Source organism: Leuresthes tenuis, unplaced genomic scaffold, assembly GCF_036924035.1.
Source record: "Leuresthes tenuis unplaced genomic scaffold, fLeuTen1.0.hap1 SCAF_7, whole genome shotgun sequence".
Classification (NCBI taxonomy): Eukaryota; Metazoa; Chordata; class Actinopteri; order Atheriniformes; family Atherinopsidae; genus Leuresthes; species Leuresthes tenuis.
Genome location: NW_027325361.1, coordinates 15,324,921 through 15,350,324, shown reverse-complemented (window position 1 = coordinate 15,350,324; position 25,404 = coordinate 15,324,921). Strand labels below are relative to the sequence as shown.

The window sequence follows — 25,404 nt, the reverse complement described above, 5'->3', positions numbered from 1 at the left end:
TAAAAGTCATGCAGCAAGGACTCTTAGCCTAATTGTTTGGTCTTAGAGTAATTATTGAGGAGGAATCTTAGGGCAAGTCTGTTTTGGGAAAAGGCAAAAAAATTATAAAGAGGTGGGGCTGACCATGCTTTTAAGTTCGACACATGCTTTAAAAGACTGTGAGAGGCGGTCCAAGGAAAAACCTACTTTGAAAAAACTGGCCTATTTTACCCTAAACACGCACACTTTTCAGGTGCAGTATTCTGCACATAATCAAATCACTTCATTTAAATAGCCAGAGTCTTGATTAACATTTACATTTTAACACCATGGAGTCAGAGACATTAGCAGCTTGGCCATCTGCTCCAGCATACAGTGTGATGTATACACATGGAGCATATGCTTTCAGTCTCACCTGCCCTCCTCTTCCCTTTTCTACTCCCGCTGCCCAGATATCAACGAGTGTGATGTGGAGCCCAACATCTGCCAGTTTGGCACCTGCACCAACACCCCCGGCAGCTTCCAGTGCACCTGTCAGCCAGGCTTCGTACTCTCTGACAACAAACGGCGCTGCTATGGTGAGAGAAACTGCTGATTGAATTAGGAAACAGCAGTGCTGGAATAAATGTGAATAAATGTGTTAGACTTGGGGGAAATGCATGAGGATATTTTTATTGTTCCCACTGTATTGACACAAAAGCTACTATCTGTTCCCAGAGAGCAACAGAGACACTGAATTGATTGGAGGTTTGTGCTTTATTTTTTTGTTTTTTTGCAGACACCAGAGAGAGTTTCTGTTTCACCAAATTTGAGGCAGGCAAGTGCTCAGTCCCCAAAGCCTTCAACACTACCAAGGCCAAATGCTGCTGCAGCAAGATGCCTGGAGAGGGATGGGGACTCCCTTGTGAGCTGTGCCCACAAGAAAGCGATGGTGCGTACTACAGAAACACAAGACGTTAAATCTCCACACTGTTTGATTGTGAAATATTAAAAAAAAGGCTGTGCTTTGGTTGTTCTACAGCTGCTTTTGACACTCTGTGTCCCTATGGCCACGGAGCCATGCCCAGACGTGATAATACTCGTGAGGGTGAGTGCTGCAATGCTGATCTACCCCTTTAAATATAAAGACAGTGGTGGGAGGGTGTTTTTGAAAATGATATAACTATCTTTTGGTGTTGTGTAGATATGAATGAGTGTCTGGATAATCCGGGAATCTGCCAGAATGGTATCTGCATCAACACAGATGGCTCTTTCCGATGTGAATGTCCCTTTGGATACAACCTGGATTACACTGGAGTCAACTGTGTTGGTGAGACAGTTTCTGTCATTGAACTATGCACAAAGATTTAATATAATTGATTTTTGGGGGGTGAAATAATAAAACTGCTGTAGCTGGTGAGAAAAGATTGTATCAGTAGCTCCTGGATTTCTGCTTGAGTGAAGGAGCTGTGACCACTGAGCTCTTCGTTGCTGTGTCACAGAATTTATTAACAAACTCAATACTAACACTCTGGGCTCATGTTATTTTGATGCAGACTGATTCTAGCTTTTTCCTGTACGACAGTCTGATCTGTTTTTGGATTTAAGCTGCTGATTCTCTTTCACATCCAAGATAATGTTGAATTGGTTTGAACTATTTTCTCTGTTTCATCCTTTGCTCACTGGTTGTTTCAGACACTGATGAGTGCTCCATCGGAAACCCATGTGGAAATGGAACCTGCACCAACGTGGTGGGAGGTTTTGAGTGTTCATGTCAGGAAGGATTTGAACCAGGACCCATGATGACCTGTGAAGGTCAGTGTTTCACTCACAGTAAAAGTCACCAGTACAGTTACACTCATTTTCAGTTTGATATAAAATGGATGTAATTTAAATCTTTCTGTCTCACCTCTTGAATCAAGACATCAACGAGTGCTCCCAGAATCCTCTGCTCTGTGCCTTCCGTTGTGTCAACACGTTTGGTTCCTATGATTGTATGTGTCCTGCTGGTTATGTGCTGCGAGACGACCAACGCATGTGCAGAGGTGAGAGAGTGCTGCAGATCAGAGATTAGTCTTGTCTAACTGATTTCTGTGTGATGCGTGATATAGATAATTCCTTAAAACGTGAAAGTGAGTATAACCCTCAGGCTTTACAATTCTCCTAATGGTCATCTCTCATTGCCTCTCAATAGACCAGGACGAGTGCTCAGAGGGAATGGATGATTGTGACTCAAAAGGCATGACCTGTAAGAACCTGATTGGGACCTTCATGTGTATCTGCCCTCCTGGCATGCAGCGTCGACCAGACGGAGACGGATGCATGGGTAAGTAAAACTGCTTCAGCAAGAGAAATAGGTCACAGTTTCATATTACATTACAGTACAATCTTTTGTTCTGTTCTCCGGCAGACCTGAATGAATGTCGTGCCAAACCCGGCATCTGTAAAAACGGCCGCTGTGTCAACACAGTGGGAAGCTACCGCTGCGAGTGCAATGATGGCTTTGAGCCGAGCTCCACTGGAACTGAATGTATTGGTAAGACTATTACCAATGAAGAACCCGCTTTTTGGTTGTGAACTCACCCAAAGAATCACAGAAACCCAAAGTCTTTAAGGGATCCATTCACATGTCTTCCTCTCACCCTATCTTACAGACAACAGAAAGGGCTACTGTTACACAGAGGTTCTGCAGACCATGTGCCAGCAGTCATCAACCAACAGAAACAGTGTGACCAAGTCAGAGTGCTGCTGCAATGCGGGTCGAGGCTGGGGGTCACAGTGTGAGCTGTGCCCACTGCCTGGCACCATACAGTACAAGAAGATGTGCCCACTTGGACCCGGCTACACCACAGATGGTAGAGGTAAGAAAAACATTATATGAAATACAAAATTCCTTTTTTTAACCTTTTCTGTGTGCTCAGTGTAAAAAATAAAGTAAAGCTGTGAGATAGAGAGCTCTCATGGTCACAAAGAGGCTATTTGTGGACTTGTGCATGTGTCTGTCCACTGCAGACCACTGAAAAATATGTTTTTTTTCAGACATCAATGAGTGCCAGGTGTTGCCAGATCTTTGTCATAACGGTCAGTGCATCAACAGTATTGGATCCTTCCGCTGCCACTGTAATGTGGGATACAAAGCTGACTTCACTGCAACAACCTGTGTTGGTAAGGCTGATCTCTGACCTGCTGTTTTTGTTTCTCACATTGTCTCTCAGTTTGGTGGCAAGGTTTTGTGATGAAAAAATGATAAAGACAGCCAAATGTCTTGCGTTTGTCAACCTCCAAACATCTAGCTTAGCTTCTCCTCTAATATTTCTCCATGCTCATCTCACTTCGTGTATATTGCAGATATGGATGAGTGCTCTCTGTCTCCGAAACCCTGCAACTTCCTGTGTAAAAACACAGAGGGCAGCTACCTGTGCTCCTGCCCCAGAGGATACAGCCTGCAACCAGATGGAAAGACCTGCAAAGGTAATTACATTCTGTTTGTAGCTGTACTGAAAAATCACTCTAGCATTTGTGGCAAATAGTTGAGGACTAGGCTCTGTTTATCGCCCTGTTACACTGATAATGATATATTCTGTGAAGGTATTTTGGCGCAATGCTCTATAATCACCTTCATCAGTTTTCATGCTTTCCTTTTTTCCACAAAGATTTGGACGAATGTTCCACAAAGCAGCACAACTGTCAGTTCCTCTGTGTTAACACCATCGGAGGCTTCACCTGCAAGTGTCCTCCTGGCTTCACTCAGCACCAGACTGCCTGCATTGGTGAGTACAACACCAAATCAGTGCAAAATCAGAGCAGGAGGACACCACAAAAATCAAAGTGAATTCAATGGGATACACGTATGGTCTAAAGTAATAAATACGGTTTTCACTGACCACATGCCTTTGCTCTTTGCAGACAACAATGAATGCACGGCCCAGACCAGCACGTGTGGTTCACGAGCCTCTTGTGTCAACACACCTGGAAGCTTCAACTGTGAATGCTCTAAAGGTTTCTCGTTGGACACCACAGGCCTGGGGTGTGAGGGTGAGCAGATGCATCATTTAGTTAGCCATATTTTAGCTTAGAGAGGCGAGTCCTTTTAAAACCACAAAGGTGTGGAAAGACACATGGAAAGGGTTCTGTGGAGGTGTTTGGGATTGAGGTTGTTGAAAATTGTGGTTGCACTCAATCATACTTGGTGTCTGCACTGGAAATGGGAAATTGAGTGTGTATTTATAAGCCTTCATTTTCACTTTCCTCAGACGTGGACGAGTGCAGCAGCAGCCACCGCTGTCAGCATGGCTGTCAGAACATGATGGGAGGTTACCGCTGTGGCTGTCCCCAGGGCTACGTGCAGCACTACCAGTGGAACCAGTGTGTGGGTGAGTTGCTGTGACTCAGTGTCTGTGAGATTTTTGTCACGACAGTAGTCATGGACACAGCTCTCTATAGCAGAGACTAAATTTAGTAAGGTATTTTAGGAGTTTTTTTTACTCTCGTAAGGACACATTGTTTATATGTTTCTTTTTAGTATGAATTGACAGTGCAGTCAGAATGTTAATCCACGAATTATTGGTGTTAAGATTAGCTAGATAAATCTGCACATACAGTATCTGCAGATAAATCAGTTTTGTTTGAAGTGACAAGAATTTACAGTAAGGAATACTAATAACACAGATCATTTTGTAATATCTTTGTAGGATAAAAGATATATGTTGGGATTAGGGCTGTCACAGTTATGAAATATTAGTAGTCAATTATTTGTCGTACAAATAAATGCGATTAACAACTGAATTCTTATGCCGCTGTCATGCTATATGCATGATAATTTCATAAAATCATCCAACACTTATAAGAAACAACTGTCATTTGTTAAAATAAATTGAAGAACGTGAAAAAATAAAGTCTGTCTGCCTCTTAGACTCTCTTAACACTAATTGCACTTAGCAGACTTGACAAGTCCACAGCAGAAGACATGGTCGCAGTTAGGTGATGTCATTAAATGGGCGTCAGCTGCAATAAAAGATGAAAAAACATGTGCTACTGCAACATTTCAGTCATTTTCATCCAGTTGTTTTCGAACAGGCAAATGGAAACAATTATAATGAAAATACAACCATTATCACAATTATCTGATATAACTACTTTTGACATCCTTAGTCAGGCTGTGAATACACACATTCATCTGGTATCGGAAAGAAGAATAAAATCTGTCTGTTACATGACAGCATCATCCTAAATTTTAATTTGCTGACTATCATCTACTTATATTAGTGTTAACTTCCTTATCCTCTCTGAACCTCGTTTCTCCCTGCAGATGAAAACGAATGTCAGTCTGGGACAGTTTGCGGCTCTGCCTCCTGCTACAACACACTGGGCAGCTTCAAGTGTGTGTGTCCCTCTGGCTTCGACTTTGAGCAGGGTGTTGGTGGCTGCCAAGATGTGAATGAATGCAGCTCGGGCACAAACCCCTGCATGTATGGCTGCTCCAACACTGATGGAGGCTACCTGTGTGGCTGTCCTGGAGGCTTCTACAGAGCAGGACAGGGGTGAGGGGGCACAGAGTAGAGATTACATTTAGCAGATCGTATTAAAAAAAAAGAAAAAAGATGGTGTCTCATTGTACCACAAGGAACTGTTTCATGTGTTGGTGGTATTAAATTTTAAATGTTTGTCTCCATGCAGTCACTGTGTATCAGGCTCAGGTTTCCCAGGCCAGCTTCTGGAGGGTGATGAGGAGGACAGTTTGTCTCCAGAGGCCTGCTACGAATGCAAGATCAATGGAGGAGGAAAGAATGGACGACACAAGCGTAATGCCGATGAAAATGAGCTCAGCCAGGTACATGTGCTGAAAAACTGAATCTGTTTGTCAGGAATCCTTTCAGTTTCAGAGTCTTAAGTGAGTAATTGGGATTTTTGTAAGAATTCACAGTCCTTTCTTCGTGTCTTTTCTTTAGGAACCAGCAGTGAGTATGGCCAGTGTGGACACCCAGGCCTCCATCCCCATGAACCTCTCGCTGGCCTCGCTGCTCAACAAAGAGCCTCTGCTCGAGCTTCTGCCCGCCCTGCAGCCCCTGGAGCACCATGTACGTTACGTCATAACCCATGGCAATGCAAATGAACACTTCCGCCTGCTGGAACGCCGCGACGGAAAGAGCGTGCTCAGGCTTGGCAAGAGACCACCTCCACCGGGTTCCTACCGCCTGGAGATTACCAGCCTGCCACTGTTTGGGCCCCGCAGACTACAACAGCTGGAGGAGCAGCATGACAGTGACTACCTACAAGGGGAGCTTGGAGATGCTCTGCGCATCAAGCTCCATGTCCACTTGCACTGAGCTCAGTGTGCGTGTGCTCTCTCTCTGGACTGAGTTTTTACCTTTAATCCAATAACCCCTCCACCCTTGTCGTCTAACCCCCACGGGACCATCCAGCCTACAGGGGCTATTAAAGGGCTATGAAAGACTGAGTCAATCAGCCCAACTCTGCCACCACTTTGTTACTGTTCAAGTTATTATGTGTTCATGTTTTGTGCTTTTTTTTTTCTTTTTTCTTTTTTTTACCCTGAATCCGCTCCTGCCTGACCCAGCTCTCATTCTCCACTGAGGGACAGTGGAATAGATAGCAGAGGGGTGCTTTTGTGCTTGGACCAAAGCCACCTCCTACAGAAAAAGTAGCAGACAGAAGGCTAATGGCTCCATGTAGCACTTTTGTAGATTAGAATAACATGAAACTACACTGAACAGGGGGTTAACAGAAATGGTTTAAGTGCTCAGAGAGGCCTGTCTTTACATAAGATGTATGGCAATGTTCATATCCAAGCACTGCATGCAAAATGTTCTTTCTGTTTGATGTATAACTGGTCTAAGGACTCTGTCACCTCTCTGTTATCTTGGGAGAAAAATCACAACACTGGGGATAAAGGTTTGTCACATTTGCCCTTATCAGTATTGTAGTATGTCATTTAATGTATTTGTGCTGTTTAAAAAATTTTATCACGAAGGACTGCAACATTTATACAGCATTTCAGGTTCTTAAGTCCGTCTCATTCTGTTCTCTATAGCTGGATACCAACCAAACATCAGATGAGAAAACAGCAAGCAAGCTGTGTTCTGCTCTGATGTCTCTTATTTTTGCTTCTTCCTGTGGGCAGGGCAAAGCAGACGTGTGCGTGTGTGTGCTGTCATGTTTGGTTACTTCAGTACCTCTCACAGAGTATGGACACCATGCTGTGATGCTGACTTTAAAACAAAAGAGGGTGCTAGCGTCCCTCAGCATCCATCATGGGCAGGGAATACACCAACTAGTAGCTTATAGAGTTTAAAGACGGTAGATCAGGTCACGTTTGTATTTATCCTCTAAGGGATTTTTACTTCAGGTGCACTGATTCTAGACCTGAGAGCCAGCTTCTTCATAAAGTGGAAAGTCTTCTTTCCCCATGTCAACTGTCATAAGCTTTTAGCTTCTCCTAGTTTTACTACAAACTCTGACACGCTTCAGAAGAACAGAGCTGTAGCTGACATTAAGCTGACTTCATCTGACTTCTTTGACTTTACTTTGAGCTCGAAATCTGAGGACCGAGCCTCGTTTACAGCGCAAAGAGGCGCTTCGGAAACAGTAGAGCAGTCTCAAAGGTACATAACATGTTAAGCTGTAAGTAAAAGAAGTGCTTTACAGAGAAAGGGCACGCACAGGTGAACACGAGACCTCATAAAAAAAATAAAAGAATACTCATCAGGTCAGACTTCATTACTCATGATTTTTTTTTTCTCTCAAAGAGAAAAAAAGGGTGCTACATAATACCATCCTATAACGCTGTACAAAGTAAGTGCAGTCTTGAATCTGGATTGCAAGCGTGACATTTTTTGCTAGGTTTTATTCATTTGTGTGTCTGTCTTTTGTATTGTCTGAAAAACCAATATTATCAAATTTGCTTCTTGAAAATTAAATTGTATATTTTTACGTGAAATGTAGATTTTTTTAAATTGTTTTTTTCCTTTTACAGTCCAGGCAAGACAGCAATAAACAAAACAAAAAAATGAATTAAGATTGAAGGCTTGAAGTGCTGTTGACCTTGTTTTGTATGAAAAGAAAACGCAAAAAAACAAAGCAACGTTGTGTTTGTCGATCAATGACTGGCATCTGTTCACCGTTCACGTCAGCCATTAGCGAAAAGAAGACCAAACTTTATCATTAGCTGTTTTATCACACACAGGGAAGCGTACACTGTCTGTAATATGCCATAAGGATTCGTGCAAACCCTCTTGGGATCTATGGTGCTAAATGATAATACCTTTCTTTTTCTTGTATTTTTTTTTTAACATTCAAGGTTGCGGCACTGTACCACAGCCTTCAGTAGACAATGTTTATAACACATAACCATTTTCTAACCGGAGAACTTTTGTATACTTTGTATCTTTAATGTTAATTTGTCATTTTTCTTTTGTTTGCCATTTTGTTTCTTGAAAAAGACATGTGCTTACTGTATCTCAGTGTCAGTGTCAAACTTGAAATCTGTTATCACAAACTGTCATGAACTTTAGAACACAGAAAAACAAGGATCAGGAAGTTTCTTTTTTTGAAAAAGTGACACCTGATGATGCCAGAGTTAAACTGTAAGCTGATGACAATCATCCAGTAACACTCACCAGCTGAAGATCAAATAAATAAATTAGCCAAGATGAAGCATCTTTTTATGTCTTAAATTATCGTGTAAAGGTGAAAAACAAAAAGTTTTAACACCAAATGGCAATCTGTAAAATCAGTGTGATTCACGTAATATTGTAAACTTTTGTCCAGTGACATTCACAGCAATAAAATATTGTGGGTTATATTTTTAAGAGTTTAGTTTTTTTTTCCTTCTTGGCTTGCGTGCTAACATCTATTGCTAAAAAGAGAAGCACCGAGTACACAGACGTAGTAAGTAGCAGGCTCTTTTATTTCATTTCAAACATGAACAATGTGGACCCCCCCCCAACACACACAGTCCAGCTATCACCTCGAATCAGAGAAGAGTAATTGAAGATTAAAATATCTTTTTTTTTGCCATTTTTAACCTGTGTATCAAAAACAAAGCAGATAGTCAGAAAAACACAACCACAAAAAGAGCAAAGCTTTCAACTTTGCCTCCTTCTAAAACAGGGCTGCATGACTACTTCAAAAATCCACAGTCTAAAGTTTGGTTCAGTAAGAGGAAGAGACAAAAGGATAGCAAAAAGAAGACTCCCAAACTTGAGTCGAGTATAGAAAAATAAAGCTTTCTTTTTCCTAAAGGTCGCTGTTTGCTTTATCACCACACTTGGCAGGCAGACTAAAGCAAAGGGCACAACCAGTTAACGTAAACTCTACTTGCAGTTATAAGGGAGTATATGTTTCAATATGGCTTCTCAGATATAGACACAGTAACACACAAAACATAGACAAACACGATTTCATGGAAACTACCTGCTTGGGTCTTTAAAAGCATCTGGAGCTGCAGTCCTGCTCAAGGATCAGATTCAGCACAAAGAAAGTGAAAGTTTGTGCTCCTTGATCAGCACTTAAAAGAGGACACTTTTTACTGGACCTTTGTTCATTAAAGGGGCTTCTGCTTCTGTGTAAACTTCATTGGAATTCTGCTTGTGTAATGCACATGGCGTGCTCTCAAAAATGCAGCTTTGAGGTTGTGAGCGATGTTCCCAAAATCAAATTGTGTTTTAATACTGATGAGCACGGGCTTAAGAAAACCTAAAACTGTGATGTTGTGGTGTTGTAGCATGTCTGACTGTTATAGTAGGTCAGGTTAAGGCAGCTGTGCAGCTCATGGTCTCTGTCCTTAAAGGTCCATTTACTGGGTTTGAGTGTTTGGCTTGCAGGGTGAGCCTCTTGTTGAATCACATTTGTGGTTTCACATTATCCTGTTGCCTCATATTTACACCAGAACATACAGAACACAGTGATTTAAACCCAGCAAAAGCTAACAATCCCATCCCCCCACCCCCTGAGTGGATTTACAACATAATGCATTGTCAGCGTCCGTCTTCTCTACAAAATGAAGGAAACAGCTCGTGTGCAAGGAAATATTCTCCTGTCCACAACAAATTCACACCCTACACCAGTGCATAATCAAACTGACCCCTCTCCAGTCCCTCCTTGTGGTCAGTCCAGGATGATGCGGGCATGCGGCTGTAGGGGTCCAGCAGGATCCTGAAGCACCTGACCAGCAGGAAGACCAAGAAGAGTATGAGGAGGCCTACAAAGGCCAAGGCGGTTCGCTGCTCCGTGTCCACCCCAAGCAAGGCCAGAGGGGGGCTGCTGCTTCCCCCACCAGGACTGCCCGGCAGGGAGGAGCTGGCCGGGGACAGCAGCAATTCATAGTCAAGTGTAGGCACATCGTTCATCCTCCACGGGACCCGGAGACAGGGCTTACACACTGACTGGATGGTTGGTGTGTTGGATGGAGGTGTGGAGAAGGAGGGGAAGGTGTTCATTAGGGGCAATCTTGAGACCTTTTATAACCTAAGTCAGTGGGTAAGTAGCTTGGAAGTAGACTTACTGACTGATGGTGTCAAATCTAGGTCAGTCACAGTGACATAACAAAGACAGCTCCGACCCTAATCTGCTCTGACAATGTGACAGACACACCCATATACACACACATACACTGTTCAATTAATATGGACTACTTTTTTGTGTCACACATTTTAGGAAGTGGCTTAAAAGCCTAATGATGCTCTATACTTTTCTTATTTGAGGGGTCGGGCCTCAGGCGATAATTTTTCTATTTATTGGAGTCACTCTGCCACATCAGCTCCTATTTTCACTCTCAATCAGAGCAGACAGGGCGTGACACTGCCTCCCGCTAATGCAAACAAACACACAAATGTCACTGATCACTATCAAGGTCAGTGAAATCTAGGAGAGTTGGTAGTGTACAGAAGGACATGCGTGTCTGGTTTTGTATCACTGAACTGAAAGGCTGACAACTGTTAAAAACTGCAATATTTGAAGCATCTGAGGAGGCCAGCAACCAGGTGTGTGTGGCTGTGTATGCACAATATGTGGGTGTTTGTATGCAGCTAATGCAGAGGTCAGTAGATGAAGTGGCATTGAATATTAAATAGCGCCTGCTAATTGCATCTGGCTAGCTAGAGCGTGATAAGTGGGTTAGAGCCCTATTGAAATAAGTTTCCTCCACCGTTTAGCCTTAAAGATGACCGTTTCAAAAACTGCCTCTCTTGACAAGCAGACAAGCAACAAGAGGTCGAAAATGCTTTGAGAACGTCTGGGTTTTTCTGTTAGGTAGGTTGAGTTGTCAGTCACAAATGAAAAGTGGCTTCATTTGAGTGCAGAATCTGCTGTTGAGGTTGTTCCAGCAGTCCTTAACAGATGTGGCTGAGGAGTATAACCAGACTTATTGTCATCAGATGTTCTTGGTTAAGCTGAGTCTGCGACCTCCACCTAAAAGAAATAGAAGCATATGGTTAGAATCTCATTCAAAATCTCTCATATTAAGCCATTAACCATTTAATATGCATTATATAATAATGCATAGTCAAACCAGCTTTGTAGAACATTCCCACTGTTTCTAATGTAGACCAAAACAAGAAAATGAGTCTATTCCCTCCTCATTTCATTATATACTTTGATTATAACAACCCTCTGCTCACTGAGTAACAGTAACATTAGCCATCTGCACAGAGAACACAGCACCAGCACTCCCTGTAATGACACTCAATTAGGAAGTTGATTATGGTATCATTATTGCCACATTAGCGGTAATGAATGCATGATTATAAACACTGATACCACATTACCTCAACCCCGATTTTTCAGTTTACTGTTGCAGGACGGCATTTGTTCCCTTGTTGACCCCGTTCTTTCATTTGCTCACATGATGGACGGAAAGACAAAGTGTTGTGGAGCCTCATTAATAATCGAAAATCACATCTCCTGTGGCAGACCAGGTTTCAAATCATTGAGGACATGTAATACGTAAACCATTTACACTTGCTCACATGTCTGAATAGAGTGGTGACAGGGATATTTGTTCAGATAAAGGTAATGCTGATAGATATGTGTGTGTGTGTGTGTGTGTGCTAACAGTGGGTAGTACTCAAAAGAGACAAAGGCATGATTGTCCTCAGGGGCAACAGAGGAAGTTGAAGCAAAACATATCAAGATTCATAGATGAGCTAAAGATTGATGAGTTTCTGTGGTGAACTGGCAGCAGCACAGTGGAGAAAAGAGAGGTTCACTGGCACAGACTGGACTGACTCTCCTCTGTTTGACCATGGCAAAGTGCCTCCACCATACACCCTCTGCCTTTGCCTCTCTGTCGTGTTCAGTTCAAAAGGTTTTCTATCTCATACTTCATCAGCCAGTGTCTCCAGGGTGCCCGCTGCACCAGGCTGGCTGGCAGCAGGGTGACACACCTGGGAGTAACACTCACACTGCGAAAGAATGTGCACGCCGGCATGTGTACAAAATAGACCTGCTGTGTGTGTGAAAGCTATTCCAGGTTTTTACTTTCAGAAAGATGAGATGCAAAACCCTTGCACATATGAAGAAAAAAAAAGAAAAAGGAGAAAATAATTTAGATATTTGTTTAAGAAACAATAACAGCAGAAGTTGTACAACTATTATTCTTTCAAACTGTTATCACAGGGAACTTTCATGACTTTGAAACCTAATGAATGTCTTAATTCTTTGGCTTTTTAGGGCTAATATGGCTACAGTTACCTGAAAACCTATGTTTTATTTTCTTGGCTGCTCGCATTAGGAACGAGCTGTCACAAACTGGAATAAAGAAAAGCCAGCAGCACTGGCTCTGAGTTCAGCCTTCAGGATGGGGAAATATGGCTGGGGGAGGTTTTGTAAAAAAAAATTTCAAGGACAAAGTACTTTAATAAGAATATCTATCAATATAACTTTTGCAGGATTTTAAATGTTTTTCTACCAAACTCTCTTATTCAGTTAAACTGGACACAGAAAGAGCCCCAAACAAGCAACAATTAAGATCAACTGCTAAAAAGGCATCTTAATACTAGCAGATGCAAAATTTCAGGTGCTCACAGCCTGCAAGGTATTTGTATCCAAGTATCGAAATCAGTTTCTATATCTAAATGTGTGTCTGAAATCATTTTTGAGGCAGTGAAAATGGAGAACGTGTGTAAACAAATGGCTCGAACATCTATATGGTTCATGCAATTTTATTTGTTGTTTGTCTGTTTAGCCCATTGAGTTAAAGCTGCAGGTTTGCACCTCCAGGACTTCTTGACTGCTTTATTTCAAACCCACAATCGTAGTATAAAGGGACAGACTCCCAGAAATGGCCTCCTCATCCAAATACTACAAATACGGACATAACAGTATGCATTGAACCGTACACAGACGACAGCTAAACCTTTTGAGACGTTTCATTGCTAGGATTGTTAGCACTGAGCAGTGTGCGTTGGCAAATGTCACTACCTTTTCACTCTGCAGAGGGAATTACACTGTATTTCATAAATATTTAGTATCACAAAGAGTACACACACACATGAAATAGTGGAGGTTGGAAAAGTGCACTTTATGGAAAACTAGAATTGATTTGGAATACAAAACTATTAAACCTATTTTGACCCATTTCATAGCCCAAAGGCCATAGCAAAACAAGTTTTGTCTCAGTTATGTCAAGCACATGTGTAAGATGTGTCTGTATGCACACCAGCAACCTGCAAAAAGCTCCCCTAAATGTGCTACAGTCATTTATATTATCATTAGTGACACTGTTTCATGGCAAGCAAAATGTCCATTGTGAATAAGGTTTATCGTTAGTCCTGCCATGACTTCGGGGGATAGATGGATAAAATAAAGCCTTTGTTAATGTCAACATCAAAACTGTGCCTATTCTACTGCAAGTCAAAATATGAAAACCTTTTATGTTAGGCTACAATAACGTGATGCATGAAACTGTGTGAATAACAGAGGCGGAACTATTCCTGCTTTTTAAAAAAAAAAAAGGCACGTAATAGACCGGCACTAAGCAAGGAAATGCTTAGTGCAGATATAACAGAATAATAACAAAACAAAAAAAATGTGTACATTTTTAATACAAGCATAGAACAGCCTCGCTTTTTAAGTACAACTACACACAACCTCAGACGTGAATACAACACTGTGTAGTCCCAACTCGTAGTTGTAGACCATGCATTGAAATATGTAAATGTTTAACATAAGCACCGAACACCCCAATATTGAATCTTTACAGCAAACAGTGATAGTTTATTGGGTTGCAAATAGTTGTGATAAGATAGGCACGTCATCCAAGCCACATAAAAAGATCTATTTGTTGATATGACCATTAATTAATTTGTTTAGGGAGACCAGACGTCTACTAAACTTTTGCTTTTCGACCTTGAATAAACTTAATTTGGACTGATTGTCTGCAGACAAACAGAGCATTACAGATGCCTATTACATGATTTTTAAATGTCACATTGCTCTTTGGGAATGGTCGAAAGGCAAAAATGTTGGTCTCACACTGGATTCAAACATCCACGTCTCCACCAGTCCAACTGAACAACTGCTAAGTACGGGTTGTTTGAGTCAAATGCATTTTAGTCTGGAAACAAAACAAACTGACATTTAATGCCAAAATCTGCCCACAACAGACCGTCACTATCACATAAAGACAAAGATGTGCAGAAAATACCTTACAGGAGATAGTCAAACCCGTAAAAAAACTAAATTGAAAGAAAGATGGGAGAAAAAAGACAGGAAAACAAACACTGCTGAGAAAATTTAAATCTTATTTAAAATGCAAATGGAATAAATTAAAGGTATCAAAATGACCATTCTGTAATAAATCTGAGAGGGTTTTTTTTATTCAAATAGTGAAAATGATCATATTCTACACTCTTACGTCTACATGAAATATACTGAAATCATTTCATGAACAACTTTTAGTGTAATTATCTATTTTCACAAAATGGTACAAATGCAGAATTATTTTTGCCTTGCAACAAGCCTCCGTAGAGTCAGTGACCCAATAGTTCATTCATGGGCTCCTAAAGTGTATGTAGGTGTGTGTGTGTGAATAACTAATTGTGAGGTAGAGAGAGGACAGACAGAGATTGCTCAGCTTATTTTCCTCCTCGTTAAATCTCTCTCCCACCATCACCCTCCATCAGCTTCTCATGCACACACGTGCACACATTTATCAGCCTCATCGAACATTATTTTGCACCCACTCCATCTCTCCTCCAAGACGTTACCTCGAAGGCCCATTGAGACCCCTGTGATGAAGGGCGGTGAAGCAGACACAAAAATGGAAAGCCCTTAAATGGACACATCTCTCGCACATCCACACACACAGATGTATTCATATTCAAAAACTCACAATGGCATGACCACATTCAGAAGGCAAACTTAAGTGAAACACATATAGATACAGCAGATGTACAGTTGACTGCACCTCTAGAGTAGTAGTGTGTGTGCACATTCATTTGCTATCGCATCCCCTGAGCCATTTGTCAAGCTAATGTTGACAGAACTCATCAGGGTAAATGACTTGAGGAGAGCTGAAAATAATTTAGTTACCTCTCAGGTGACATAGGTGTCCCCTTTTTCCTCCTCTATCCACCACCTGCTGTCTCTCACACACGTACAGACACAGCTTCAGCGGTTTTTACTCTTCAATCTTAAGTACAACCATGTTCAATTACTATTGATTCATTGGAGAGTTGGGAACTCAATATTTTTACAATTTATACATTGTTTGTTTCAAATAGCAGTTTTAAAACACGGTGGCAATCAAAAAGAATCATGGTGATGAATCTACAGAAAGTTATTGCCCAGATCTACAGCTCCTAATGGTCTTAAAGACTATAACACGTTTCAGCTCAAGATTCAGAGTCATCACTACTTTGGTCCACTGCCACTGGGAACTGCAGACTCGTCGTTTTCATGAAAATAAATTGAAAATTTCAGAATTTAGCCAAGTTTATGATGCTCTTTTGAGGAAAACAAAAAAAGATTAGAAAAATTAAATAAGGAGTTATTTTATCTATCCAAAAGGAGTTATGAGCTCATTTGGGACAATTTTTTCTGGGTTATTTTCAGGTTTAGTGATTGTGTTGACACAAGACACAGTGAACATGGTGGACTATGCTGGCATTTATTTCCCATAATACAATACTGAGGTGACTAATAAAAAAGGAGAAGATATTTCAGCAATGATATTAACTTTTTTAGGACATTAATGTATTCATAAAAGTAACATATTGGTGATATATTTTTTCAGTTAGTTAATCATTTCTCTGACATCAGTGTGTGTTCAGAAACTAAAACGTCTGTTGCAGCACAGGACACATAATTAGGTTGCAGTTAAATTTCATCCTTAGTCTTAATGATTGTTTCATCTCCTTAAGTGTCTTTTGGCTTTTTACATTGGGGGCCTTTCTGCTTACCAAGCAGCCCCACAAATCACACTGATCTCACATTCAAACAAGACATGATCTTTTTTAACACGTCGGCAGACCATAACAGTCCACTTCTTTTAGAACCACTGATAGCCAGCACTACCAGTCTCCACAAAGTTCAGAACAGAGGCCTTGATTTATTATTATCTATAACCTGAGTAGAGCCACTCTCTGAAAGTAATTAGACTTTAGAAACAAAGAAAAAGGGAGGAAAAGAGCATCAGAGAGCAAGTGGAGAGAGAAGGAGACAGAAATGGTAAATGTTCGTCTCAGCCTTAGCCTCAGCCTGCAGGGAATTGAATTAACCCCTTCCAATTTGCTGCTTATAAAGATAAAGTGGACCTGGAGAAAAAGGCAGAGGGGAGCTGCATGTGATCCACGAGCTCAGATGGGTATCCCCATTACATCACCATAGTAGTTATGCAGTTTAGAAGACAAATATGCAGTTAGCCGTCATAACTGCGCACAAACTAAACACAAACAGTAGGAGGGTCCAATGGAAATGTATTGATACAGTCTGTAATTGAGCTTTATCAATACATTTGACTTTTTCTGTGGAGATACAAGCATGCCTGTCTTGATTCATTCACCACCTCAGGTAGTTTGCACCTGCAATGTGTCAGCGGCTAATGAGGGAAATAGCGACCGGGTCACCTTGAGCTGCGTATAACACCAAACATTTTCCTCATAACATTTACATGTGTAGCTTAAGCTGCAGTTATCAGTAATTCAGTTATGTTTTTGTACACTTTCCAAAGAAAGGAGTCACACATTTGCACATACACAAACACAATGAGTCAGATTTACCGACCCAAACACAATTATCTAACAGGTATTTTTAGCACCTGAGTGTCTGTGTAGTCACTCCTCTTTAAACTTGGCTAGCATCTCAGCTCACGGCCAGCCAGTTCTTCTGATAGCCCCAGTCATAATTAGGCTGGCAGACTGTCTGTAGCTACAGTAACAATGATAAAGCTGGGCAATTAAATATTTTAATCAAGGCCAGGCTGGTAGGCTCTGTACACACACCGATGTGGACTAAAAGATATTTGTGTGTGAGACAACCCTGTTCTTTTACTTGGTGTACATGCAAATGAAAGACAGTACTGTGTGAGGAAAACAGTCAAGGCTGCTGACCTTTCAAAACAAAAAAGATCCAGCAGCATAACAGAGTAGGCAGTACAGCTTATCTTTAGGACTTCTTCAATAACCTGAACCTTTAACATAAAAACATGCACAAAACTTCCCTACTACTAGGTCCTCACTAACTTGAGGTTTGGATCTCTCTGCCAAACATTTCTGGAAAAGCATGTCTAATCCCAGACAGCATATATACACTGTATAAATATATATCTCTATATATAAATAGATATATGAGAAATTAGTTTTGAAGTGAACAAAGGGTTGAGATACACCATGATATATAAAAGTTGAGCATGTGCAAATTTCTGTCACTCAGCAAAAGTAAGATGGTAAAATGATGGTAAAAAGATGACCTGATTTCCAAATTACAAAAACCTAAAGATAACACATTTCTTTCATACTTCAAGTTAAGTAATTTTTCCCATCTCATTCCCTCATTAGAAAGTATCACATCCCTAAAAAGTCCTAAAAAGTTCTTGCTTGAACCATTTTTATCCATCCTTCCTGCAAAAAGCTTCTATTTCTGTGAGAAGTCTTACATCACTACAAATCCTTCAGCTTGCTTTTCTTGAGTCAGTCCACAGTGGATTTGTGGGTGTGTTAAAGATAAATATCATGTTGTGGAAGCCACCCTCTCTTCATCTTCAGCTTTGTTGCAGATTGGGTGATATTTACTTCAGAATTTGCTGAATCCTTTCAACATACCAAAGCCAGATTCCCCATGACTGTGGCTTCGACAGAGGGGCAAAGAATGATCAACCCATCCCTCTGCTTCACATTAGATGTAAATGTTGTTTTCATGAAATTTGGCATTCTTTTTTCTTCACACATTTCTGCAAACTCATTGCAGTCATAAAGCTCTTTTCAAACTTGCGACTTAAACTGCATCAGGCTTGTTAGGATGCTATTTGTAAAAATCTAACACTGACATTTGCTACACGTAACTTTCCTGATGATTGTGAAGAAATGAACAATCAAAGTAAAAGTGGAAAAAAGCATAAAGATTCACGCTGACATTTGTTGACATAAATCATACATTTTCTGCCCTTTGGAGAAATTTTAATCTTCTGCTAACTTAAAGGACATTTCCCAGGATTTTTCAGATCAGTTATTGACAAAAATCACAGTGATCAGAAAAATATTTTGTGAAAACATCATATCTGTTACTTCCTTGTAGTGGTTTTCAAAGAGCAATTAGCAGCAGCAAAGAAAGCTTTTATAACGTCAGCACAGGTTGAGATTCAGGCTCGATTTAAGTGTCTGACGACATCATGGACAGGGCGCCAACATGCCCCATTTTTTTACATGTAGCAATTTCCAGTCACGGTCCTCAATATGCATTTGAATCCAAAGATTTCTGTGCCGATCAATATTTATATTCAAATATAAGAGAAAACGGCATGCAGGTTTAAAAACCCCAGAAATTTCCTTCAAACACTCAGAGACAGGAATGTTGCCTTGAGGTGCCAAACATTAGCATCTCACTGTACAGAAAAAGACAAATTGTGCTGTACACAGATGAGGGAGCAAGGGAGAAAAACAAGTCCTTTGTGGTTTTCAACAGCAACACTGCAGCGGAGCAATTCCATCTTCAGAGCGGCCTACCATCTATCATTTTATCACCAGCCCAAAATAACACCTTTTTCTTTATAAGCATACTTAGCAGTTTACTTGAATGTTCCTGTATCCACTATGAAAGAATTCTCTTTGTAAAAAAACTAACTTTCTTTTCCTAAACGCAGCTGAAATCCTCCCAAGCCAGGATCATGTGCTGCTTGATGAAGCTCGCATTGCAGTAAAGTAAAATCAGATGAGCAGAGAAAAGGCAGCAAATTTTTATTCAGTTCCCAGCCTGCTCTATCCTATCTCCTGGATGTTTGCGTCGCTCTCCTTAACAGCTTGAAACACCAGTTTGTGTGCCACTGATGAGCACCTCGATGAAGTAAATCCTGTATCTGTGCAAATAGGAAGAAACAGAACCAAATGCTCTGCTGTGAAGCAGAAGTACTAAAAGTTAATTCAAGAATGGGAAGTGGGTAAACAAAGAGGGCATGAGAGAAAATCCCACAGAGACACACAGACAGATATACAGACAATGCATATTTTGGAGAGCCTTGGTCGGCATAAAGCATTGAATTGCATGAGTTAGTCTTTATATGTATGGGATTCATAACATCTCATTCATCACTTAAACCAATATTGTTTTACTCTTAACTGACACAATGGCCAACCCAACCAGTTACCAGAGTAAAAATTTGATATTTTATAAATGTATTTTTCTTGGCCAAAAGCTCTCCCCTCATGTCACAGTGACACTTTGTTTATGCAGGGCTTTGTAAGGCTGTATTTTAATCATTTTTTTTCATAACGTAACAATGGTATATAGTACATGAACGAATATGATGCTTCATGTGAACTAAATGCATGTATATACACAACTATAATATTTCGACAGCATTTGTTTAAATAAGAAATAGGCTTAGATGGACTGGCATGCCCCGTGTGTGTTATGTAAGTGCAGCAAAATGAACGGCTCTTATCCTGGGTTCTTATGAGAGCAGCAACATCTTGCAGCACATACAGGTAGTTTGCTAATAGGGAGAAACATGCCTCCAGGCCTTAACACAGTCAGAGCAGCTTATAGATGAGGCCATGTATTATGCTGACAGTTGCTAAACAGCTGCAGTTTTCGCTGCCTGGAAGAAACAAAAGTTTGTTTGCAACTTTATGACTTTGGTTCTCAGTGTGAATTTTTTTGTATTTTTGAGTATTGGAGCAGACCTGGATGAGGGGCCAGATCTATAACAGTAACATTTTGGGATATATGGGAGCTCCATATCATCTATTTGATGAAAAAAACAAAAGATTTTGTCAAAAAAGATTTTGACAAAAGGGTAAAACAAATCAAATAAAATGTTGAAATCTAATAGCTCAAATACTGGTCTTGACTTGGCTGTTTGAATTCTTTTTCATCAAAACGTGTTGTCACCTGCAGACAAATAATCACTTCAGATGCTTAAAAGACTTTCGTGTAAGACTTATGAACTTTAAACCTAAGAATTCAACTAGTATTGACTACAAATAAAGTATAAATGTCACAGAAACTATCAGTGGCTGTAAAATATTATACATTTCAAACAGACTAAATACACACACTCACTGAATGAATTTTACTTCACTGAGTCATGACTGTAGGCTATGAATGTGATTTTCCGTCTTATGAAACCCTTGGGGTGTTTGACTCAAAGGCTGAGAGCCATTCAGAGCCCTGAAACTCATTTGTTGCCTCCAGCCATCTACCTCACTGAGTGAGGCTCAGGCCATTCTGACAAGCAGCACAGGAACCCACCTTTCTCTCCAATTCACCACCACCACCACTTTAATCAGCTCTAAAATCCCTTCTGTCCCACCAGTCAATGTGAATAAATGTCATCCCAATCATATCCAGCCTATATTTAATTCACAGACATAAAATATTCACACAGGGATGAAGATGCAAGGAGACCAGTTCACTAGTGGCAGCAGGTCAGCAGTGAGCGGATTAAAGCTGTCATTGGACTACTCTTTGTATTGATTAAGATAAAGGACTGAGAGAAGATAGATTTAAAGAATAACTGACATGAGCGTTCAAACCATATTGTTAATCTTAAAAGACCCCCTGTTGCTGTCAAGACAACAATCGTGACAGCTAACAGTCTGAAGCACAACAGTTGGAAAGATACCTTATCTATGTAAGGTGAGAAGTTCGATGAATGATGTAAAGTGAAGACCAGGTGCAGGCAAAAGTTAAGTGGAAACAAGAAAAGGGACAAAAGAAGGGAAAAACTTTGGTGAGCAGAATGCTAAATTTCTGTGATTCGTGTCTGCGTTCAGACAGAACAGAGATCTGCAGCAACCCACGGAGCATGATGGATTGGTTGCTATCAATCAGATAAATGCAGGAGTAAGAGGAAGCGAAAAAATAATCAGGGCGGAGAAAGAATGAATAAGAAAAACTGAGATGAGATTTGGGCACGATGTAAGCAGGAGAAGTGTGTGTATGCGAGGGCCAATATGAAGATGTCAGCACTCTGAAAGTCAGAAGACAGCACTTTCCTTCCATCAGGCAGCAGTTCTGTCAAGTCCACTGGGACAGAACGGAGACTGTGCGAGCCAGCCGACCAGCCCACGATGAAGGCCGTATATATATTACATGGCCTGCCCACACAACACTTGCTCAAAACCAAGGTGGAAGAGGGCTGAGAGTCAGCATTAAAAAGTTCAAAACTTTCTTGTAGACAGTAAAAGGAAAAGTCCTGAAACGTCAGAGCACACGTCAGCCAGGATGCAAAACAATGGTCTTCAATCAGCGAGGCAAAAACACCCCACCCGTGAAGGAAAAAATACATTGTCAGAGTCGGGTGGTGGGTAAATCCTGTGCAACTTTTGATAAAAAAAAGGGAGCTTTATATACTCAACAATGGCAAAGTGCTGATTCAAACACGAAAGCTGAAATCACTTTGCTCAGCAGGGTGCTGCTGACTGCTCCACTCCCCATTAAAGAAGCTACCAGTTAGTCCTGAGCACAGATTTAATTCAGAGGAAATGTAATGGCAAAACACCCGGACATATCACCTTGCAGAAGTGAGGGTAGTCAGTTCAGTTGATTTGATTGTTGGGCTTAAAGCTAGATGGGGTGTACCGTCCTGCAGCCTTCCCAGGCCAAATACTTCTGAGGCACAATAAAAGAGTACTTATCTGCACACTTCCCTTCATAGGCCATCAGCAGTTTTCTTTCCAATAAGCGAACTAGACTCAGCTCCTTTCCTTTTCTCGTATTTCTGAGAGTTAATAGACTTTTGCTGTGGGGGTTGCTATAGCATTTGGAGGTCTTTTTCTGAGCTGATAAGGAGCAAGGACAATAAATCTTGGGTCCTGAGTCAGATACCAAAATCTGATAGATAAATTTCGGTTGAATATTTGAAAAGAAATCAAAACACCTTGGGGGATTGCCTCACTCCCTCTTGTTAAGACTGAAGACCCACAGTCTTCTCCTCTGTGCTGACATGAAACTTTCCCCTCTCTGATGGAGGTGGCTCTTTGAGACAGCCAGGTGGATGTTTATTTATCTGTGTGCCAGACAATATACAAACTGAAAACTGAACCACGCTCACTGTAGCACTGCTATTATCTCTGAGGCAATACGCACAAGTAGCACAAAACACACAGGTGATTTCTTGCCTCACGTTTGCGCATAAAAAAGTGATTTCATAACTGTGCAGCATGACATTTAAATTATGTCTGTCAGAATGATGCAGCAAAGACACTTCAGTGGCTTCACCTCCTCACTCAGCTGCTTTTAAGCAGCGGCTGAACAGTGTAATAAAGCAACCACCTTGGTGGGCAGTAGAGAGTAAATGATACCAGATATCACAGCTAATAACAGAGATTGGTGGTGACACAGGGAGATAGCTGTGTAGTGGAGAACCTGATTCTCAAATGTGCGCCACGTAATGCCGTATATCCTGACAGGTGCACGAGGATGGCTTAAAGGTGAGCCCACCTGGGTTTTTTATTTCGTTGTCATCTCTTCTTTCATTACAGGTCATTACACAATGACATTGTCAGCTTCCTGCCAAGCAGCTCCACCATGTATGCTGTGTATTAATCTGAACTGGTAGACTGAGAGAGGTGAGTAAATAAAAGTAACAACAGGCCATGTCTTTAAACCTTTAATCATGCCGTTTCCCCATTTTTTGTTTCCTTAAATTGCGTTTTGTTTAAGTCAGAGTCAGGTTATATGTCGTCATTGTTTGAAATATTCTAGGGGGCGGTGCACCATTTCATTTAACTGAAACATACTTTTTGCACAGTTACCTCAAATTCAGCTTGAAATGTTTGGTGTTTGAGAGTTTAAGAAATCGAGTAATTTCCAGAAGAACGAGAGTTTGTAAAGATTGACAGATGCAAATGTTTAAGCAAAAGGCCGGTGTCTGGGTCAAATAAAAGCAATACAAAAAACCTGAACTCATTAGAAACTTCTCACTATATCTAAAATTAAACTACAAATCAGAGTGGTGCTCAGAGAGTGAGGCTAATGCCTTATTTTGCAGTTTAAAAGAAAGTCATGTGCACCAAAATCTAATAAGATTTTTCATTAGCCCATACTGCACCTTTCCATCAAGTTTGATTAAATTCAGTCTCTCCCTAATGCTGCTAACAGACAGGCAAACAAACAGCAATCAAACATATCTCTCTCTCAGCCTTCACCTTGGTGGAGGATTAACATAACACGCAGCATGCTGTAGACACCTGGGCAAATATCCTTACAACTTTCATCAAGCTGAGAGTCCAGATCTCGATCAAAACTTAGATCACTCAATACAGCTAACAATTTAATTATTCAGCAGTTGTCAGTGTAATGTGAGACAACATGAACGAAGAGAGCCAGGAGGGCTGTGGTGCATCCAATGCCTCGCACAGATTTCAGAGTCGTAGGGTAATAAACACGCGCCCATGGCGAGGAACTACATCCAATTGTAAGGAGCTGATCACGGATAGTGTGTAAAGGATAGACTGACATCAGTTTTCTTATCTCAATCAGCCATTAAACCTGAAAGAGCTAATTAAATCTAATATACACCCTGATGGATTTTTTTTTGAGAGTTTTACAATGAAATTCACCTGTATTCTGCAAGCTGTATGCATCTGTGATTGTAATGATCTGTATGCGGTTCAGGGGAAAAAACATTCACCCCCATGTCTCCGTCTGATACCCGTGTTTCCTGAAGGTGACTTGTTCAGACTAAAGGGGGAAGAACAGAAATCTGTGTTACCAGACAAGCACACTCACAGTAAGTTCATGGTGCACTGGAGCATGATGCTCTGACTTGTTTAAATTGTTGTTGTTTTGTTTTTTTTAAAAAAACAAAAAAACTTTTTGTAGTTTTAAATTAATTCAGGTAAGCAGGTTTGGTTAGAAGACAGCCAACTATACTATCTCCGACAATATTTGTACTCTTTTGATATCATATGATCTCATTAAATGTGGAAAAATAATCAAATATGCGATTTTATTTCAACAACAATGTAAAAAAAACTTGATAACATAGCAGTCACGCAAGGTTTTAGTTTTTTGTTTAAAGTTTCTAAAGTTTAATAATTTATCTTATTTCAACTTTTGAGTTTGGCTCACGAGGCTCTCCATTTCTAGCCCTCTATTTATTTCCAAAGCAACAGAAGCATTTACGGCTGTTCTTTGGCAGAAAGACTGTGATCAGCTAATAGTGGTTTGGCAGACTGGGTTGAGCAACAAAAGGACAGAACATCAGTAGTGGAGGGATAACTTATACGAAAGTTTGGCACAAAAAAAACACCGGAATCAGTGGCTTACTTATAAACGGAGCAGCGCAGGTTCTCAAACGGCACAATGACACGCACGTCACTGCAGCTTCTCATTAGCGCATGAATATTCATGTTTTTACCACATAATCTTGTTTTAATTGAGCTTTTTATTCTAACACAGACATTACAAGCAGTGTGCTTCTGTGCGTCATATTGCACCAACCTGACTCGGGTGCCCAGCATTCGCGCGTCTGCAGTGTCCGAACAGCTTCAGCCTGAAACTTTGGGACGTGCTCGTCTCTCCTCCGCCTCCTCATGTACCAACTCCAGTACCTCCGTCTCTGCTGATGTCCGTCGCTAAACTCCGAGACACGACTGGAGGCAGGCAGCAACTCTTGAAGTTCCCCACCCACCCAAGCCTCCCCTCGAGGCGCACAGCCAATCACAAAGGTAGCCTCGACATAAGGGTTTATGCATATAAAATCTGCTAATAGCAATAAGAATACTGTATTGATTAATAATTTTATATAAGTTGCTATATTATTATACT

General features: G+C 40.8%; 3 protein-coding genes across 5 annotated transcripts in view; 1 reads left to right on the top strand and 2 right to left on the bottom strand.

Annotated features, from left to right (window-relative positions):
- fbn2b (fibrillin 2b) overlaps window positions 1-8,786 on the top strand; it is a 71,530-nt gene extending 62,744 nt beyond the window's left edge. For both annotated transcript variants that reach the window (XM_072389486.1, XM_072389487.1), the window contains exons 49-65: window positions 432-557; window positions 758-910; window positions 1,001-1,066; window positions 1,163-1,288; window positions 1,654-1,773; window positions 1,881-2,003; window positions 2,153-2,284; window positions 2,369-2,494; window positions 2,613-2,819; window positions 2,998-3,123; window positions 3,307-3,429; window positions 3,612-3,728; window positions 3,865-3,993; window positions 4,212-4,331; window positions 5,267-5,498; window positions 5,635-5,788; window positions 5,907-8,786. In XM_072389486.1, the coding sequence (XP_072245587.1) occupies window positions 432-557; window positions 758-910; window positions 1,001-1,066; window positions 1,163-1,288; window positions 1,654-1,773; window positions 1,881-2,003; window positions 2,153-2,284; window positions 2,369-2,494; window positions 2,613-2,819; window positions 2,998-3,123; window positions 3,307-3,429; window positions 3,612-3,728; window positions 3,865-3,993; window positions 4,212-4,331; window positions 5,267-5,498; window positions 5,635-5,788; window positions 5,907-6,284 (2,558 nt within the window). In that variant the 3' untranslated portion in view covers window positions 6,285-8,786. The remainder of the gene's footprint in view (window positions 1-431; window positions 558-757; window positions 911-1,000; window positions 1,067-1,162; window positions 1,289-1,653; window positions 1,774-1,880; window positions 2,004-2,152; window positions 2,285-2,368; window positions 2,495-2,612; window positions 2,820-2,997; window positions 3,124-3,306; window positions 3,430-3,611; window positions 3,729-3,864; window positions 3,994-4,211; window positions 4,332-5,266; window positions 5,499-5,634; window positions 5,789-5,906) is intronic.
- The window catches only part of timm44 (translocase of inner mitochondrial membrane 44 homolog (yeast)), a 251,283-nt gene that overhangs the window by 198,583 nt on the left and 27,296 nt on the right, over window positions 1-25,404 (bottom strand). The gene's annotated exons all lie outside the window — the stretch shown is intronic.
- On the bottom strand, window positions 8,886-25,198 carry LOC140311896 (cortexin-1). The gene is made up of 2 exons (XM_072389485.1): window positions 25,078-25,198; window positions 8,886-11,385 (listed from the first exon to the last, which is right to left on the bottom strand). Exon 2 carries the CDS (start codon window positions 10,413-10,415, stop codon window positions 10,035-10,037), a length of 381 nt encoding a protein of 126 aa, XP_072245586.1. The 5' UTR covers window positions 10,416-11,385; window positions 25,078-25,198; the 3' UTR covers window positions 8,886-10,034.

Excerpts from the sequence above, each read along its gene's own strand:
- LOC140311896 (XM_072389485.1), bottom strand. The coding sequence starts at position 10,415 with ATGAACACCTTCCCCTCCTTCTCCACACCTCCATCCAACACACCAACC.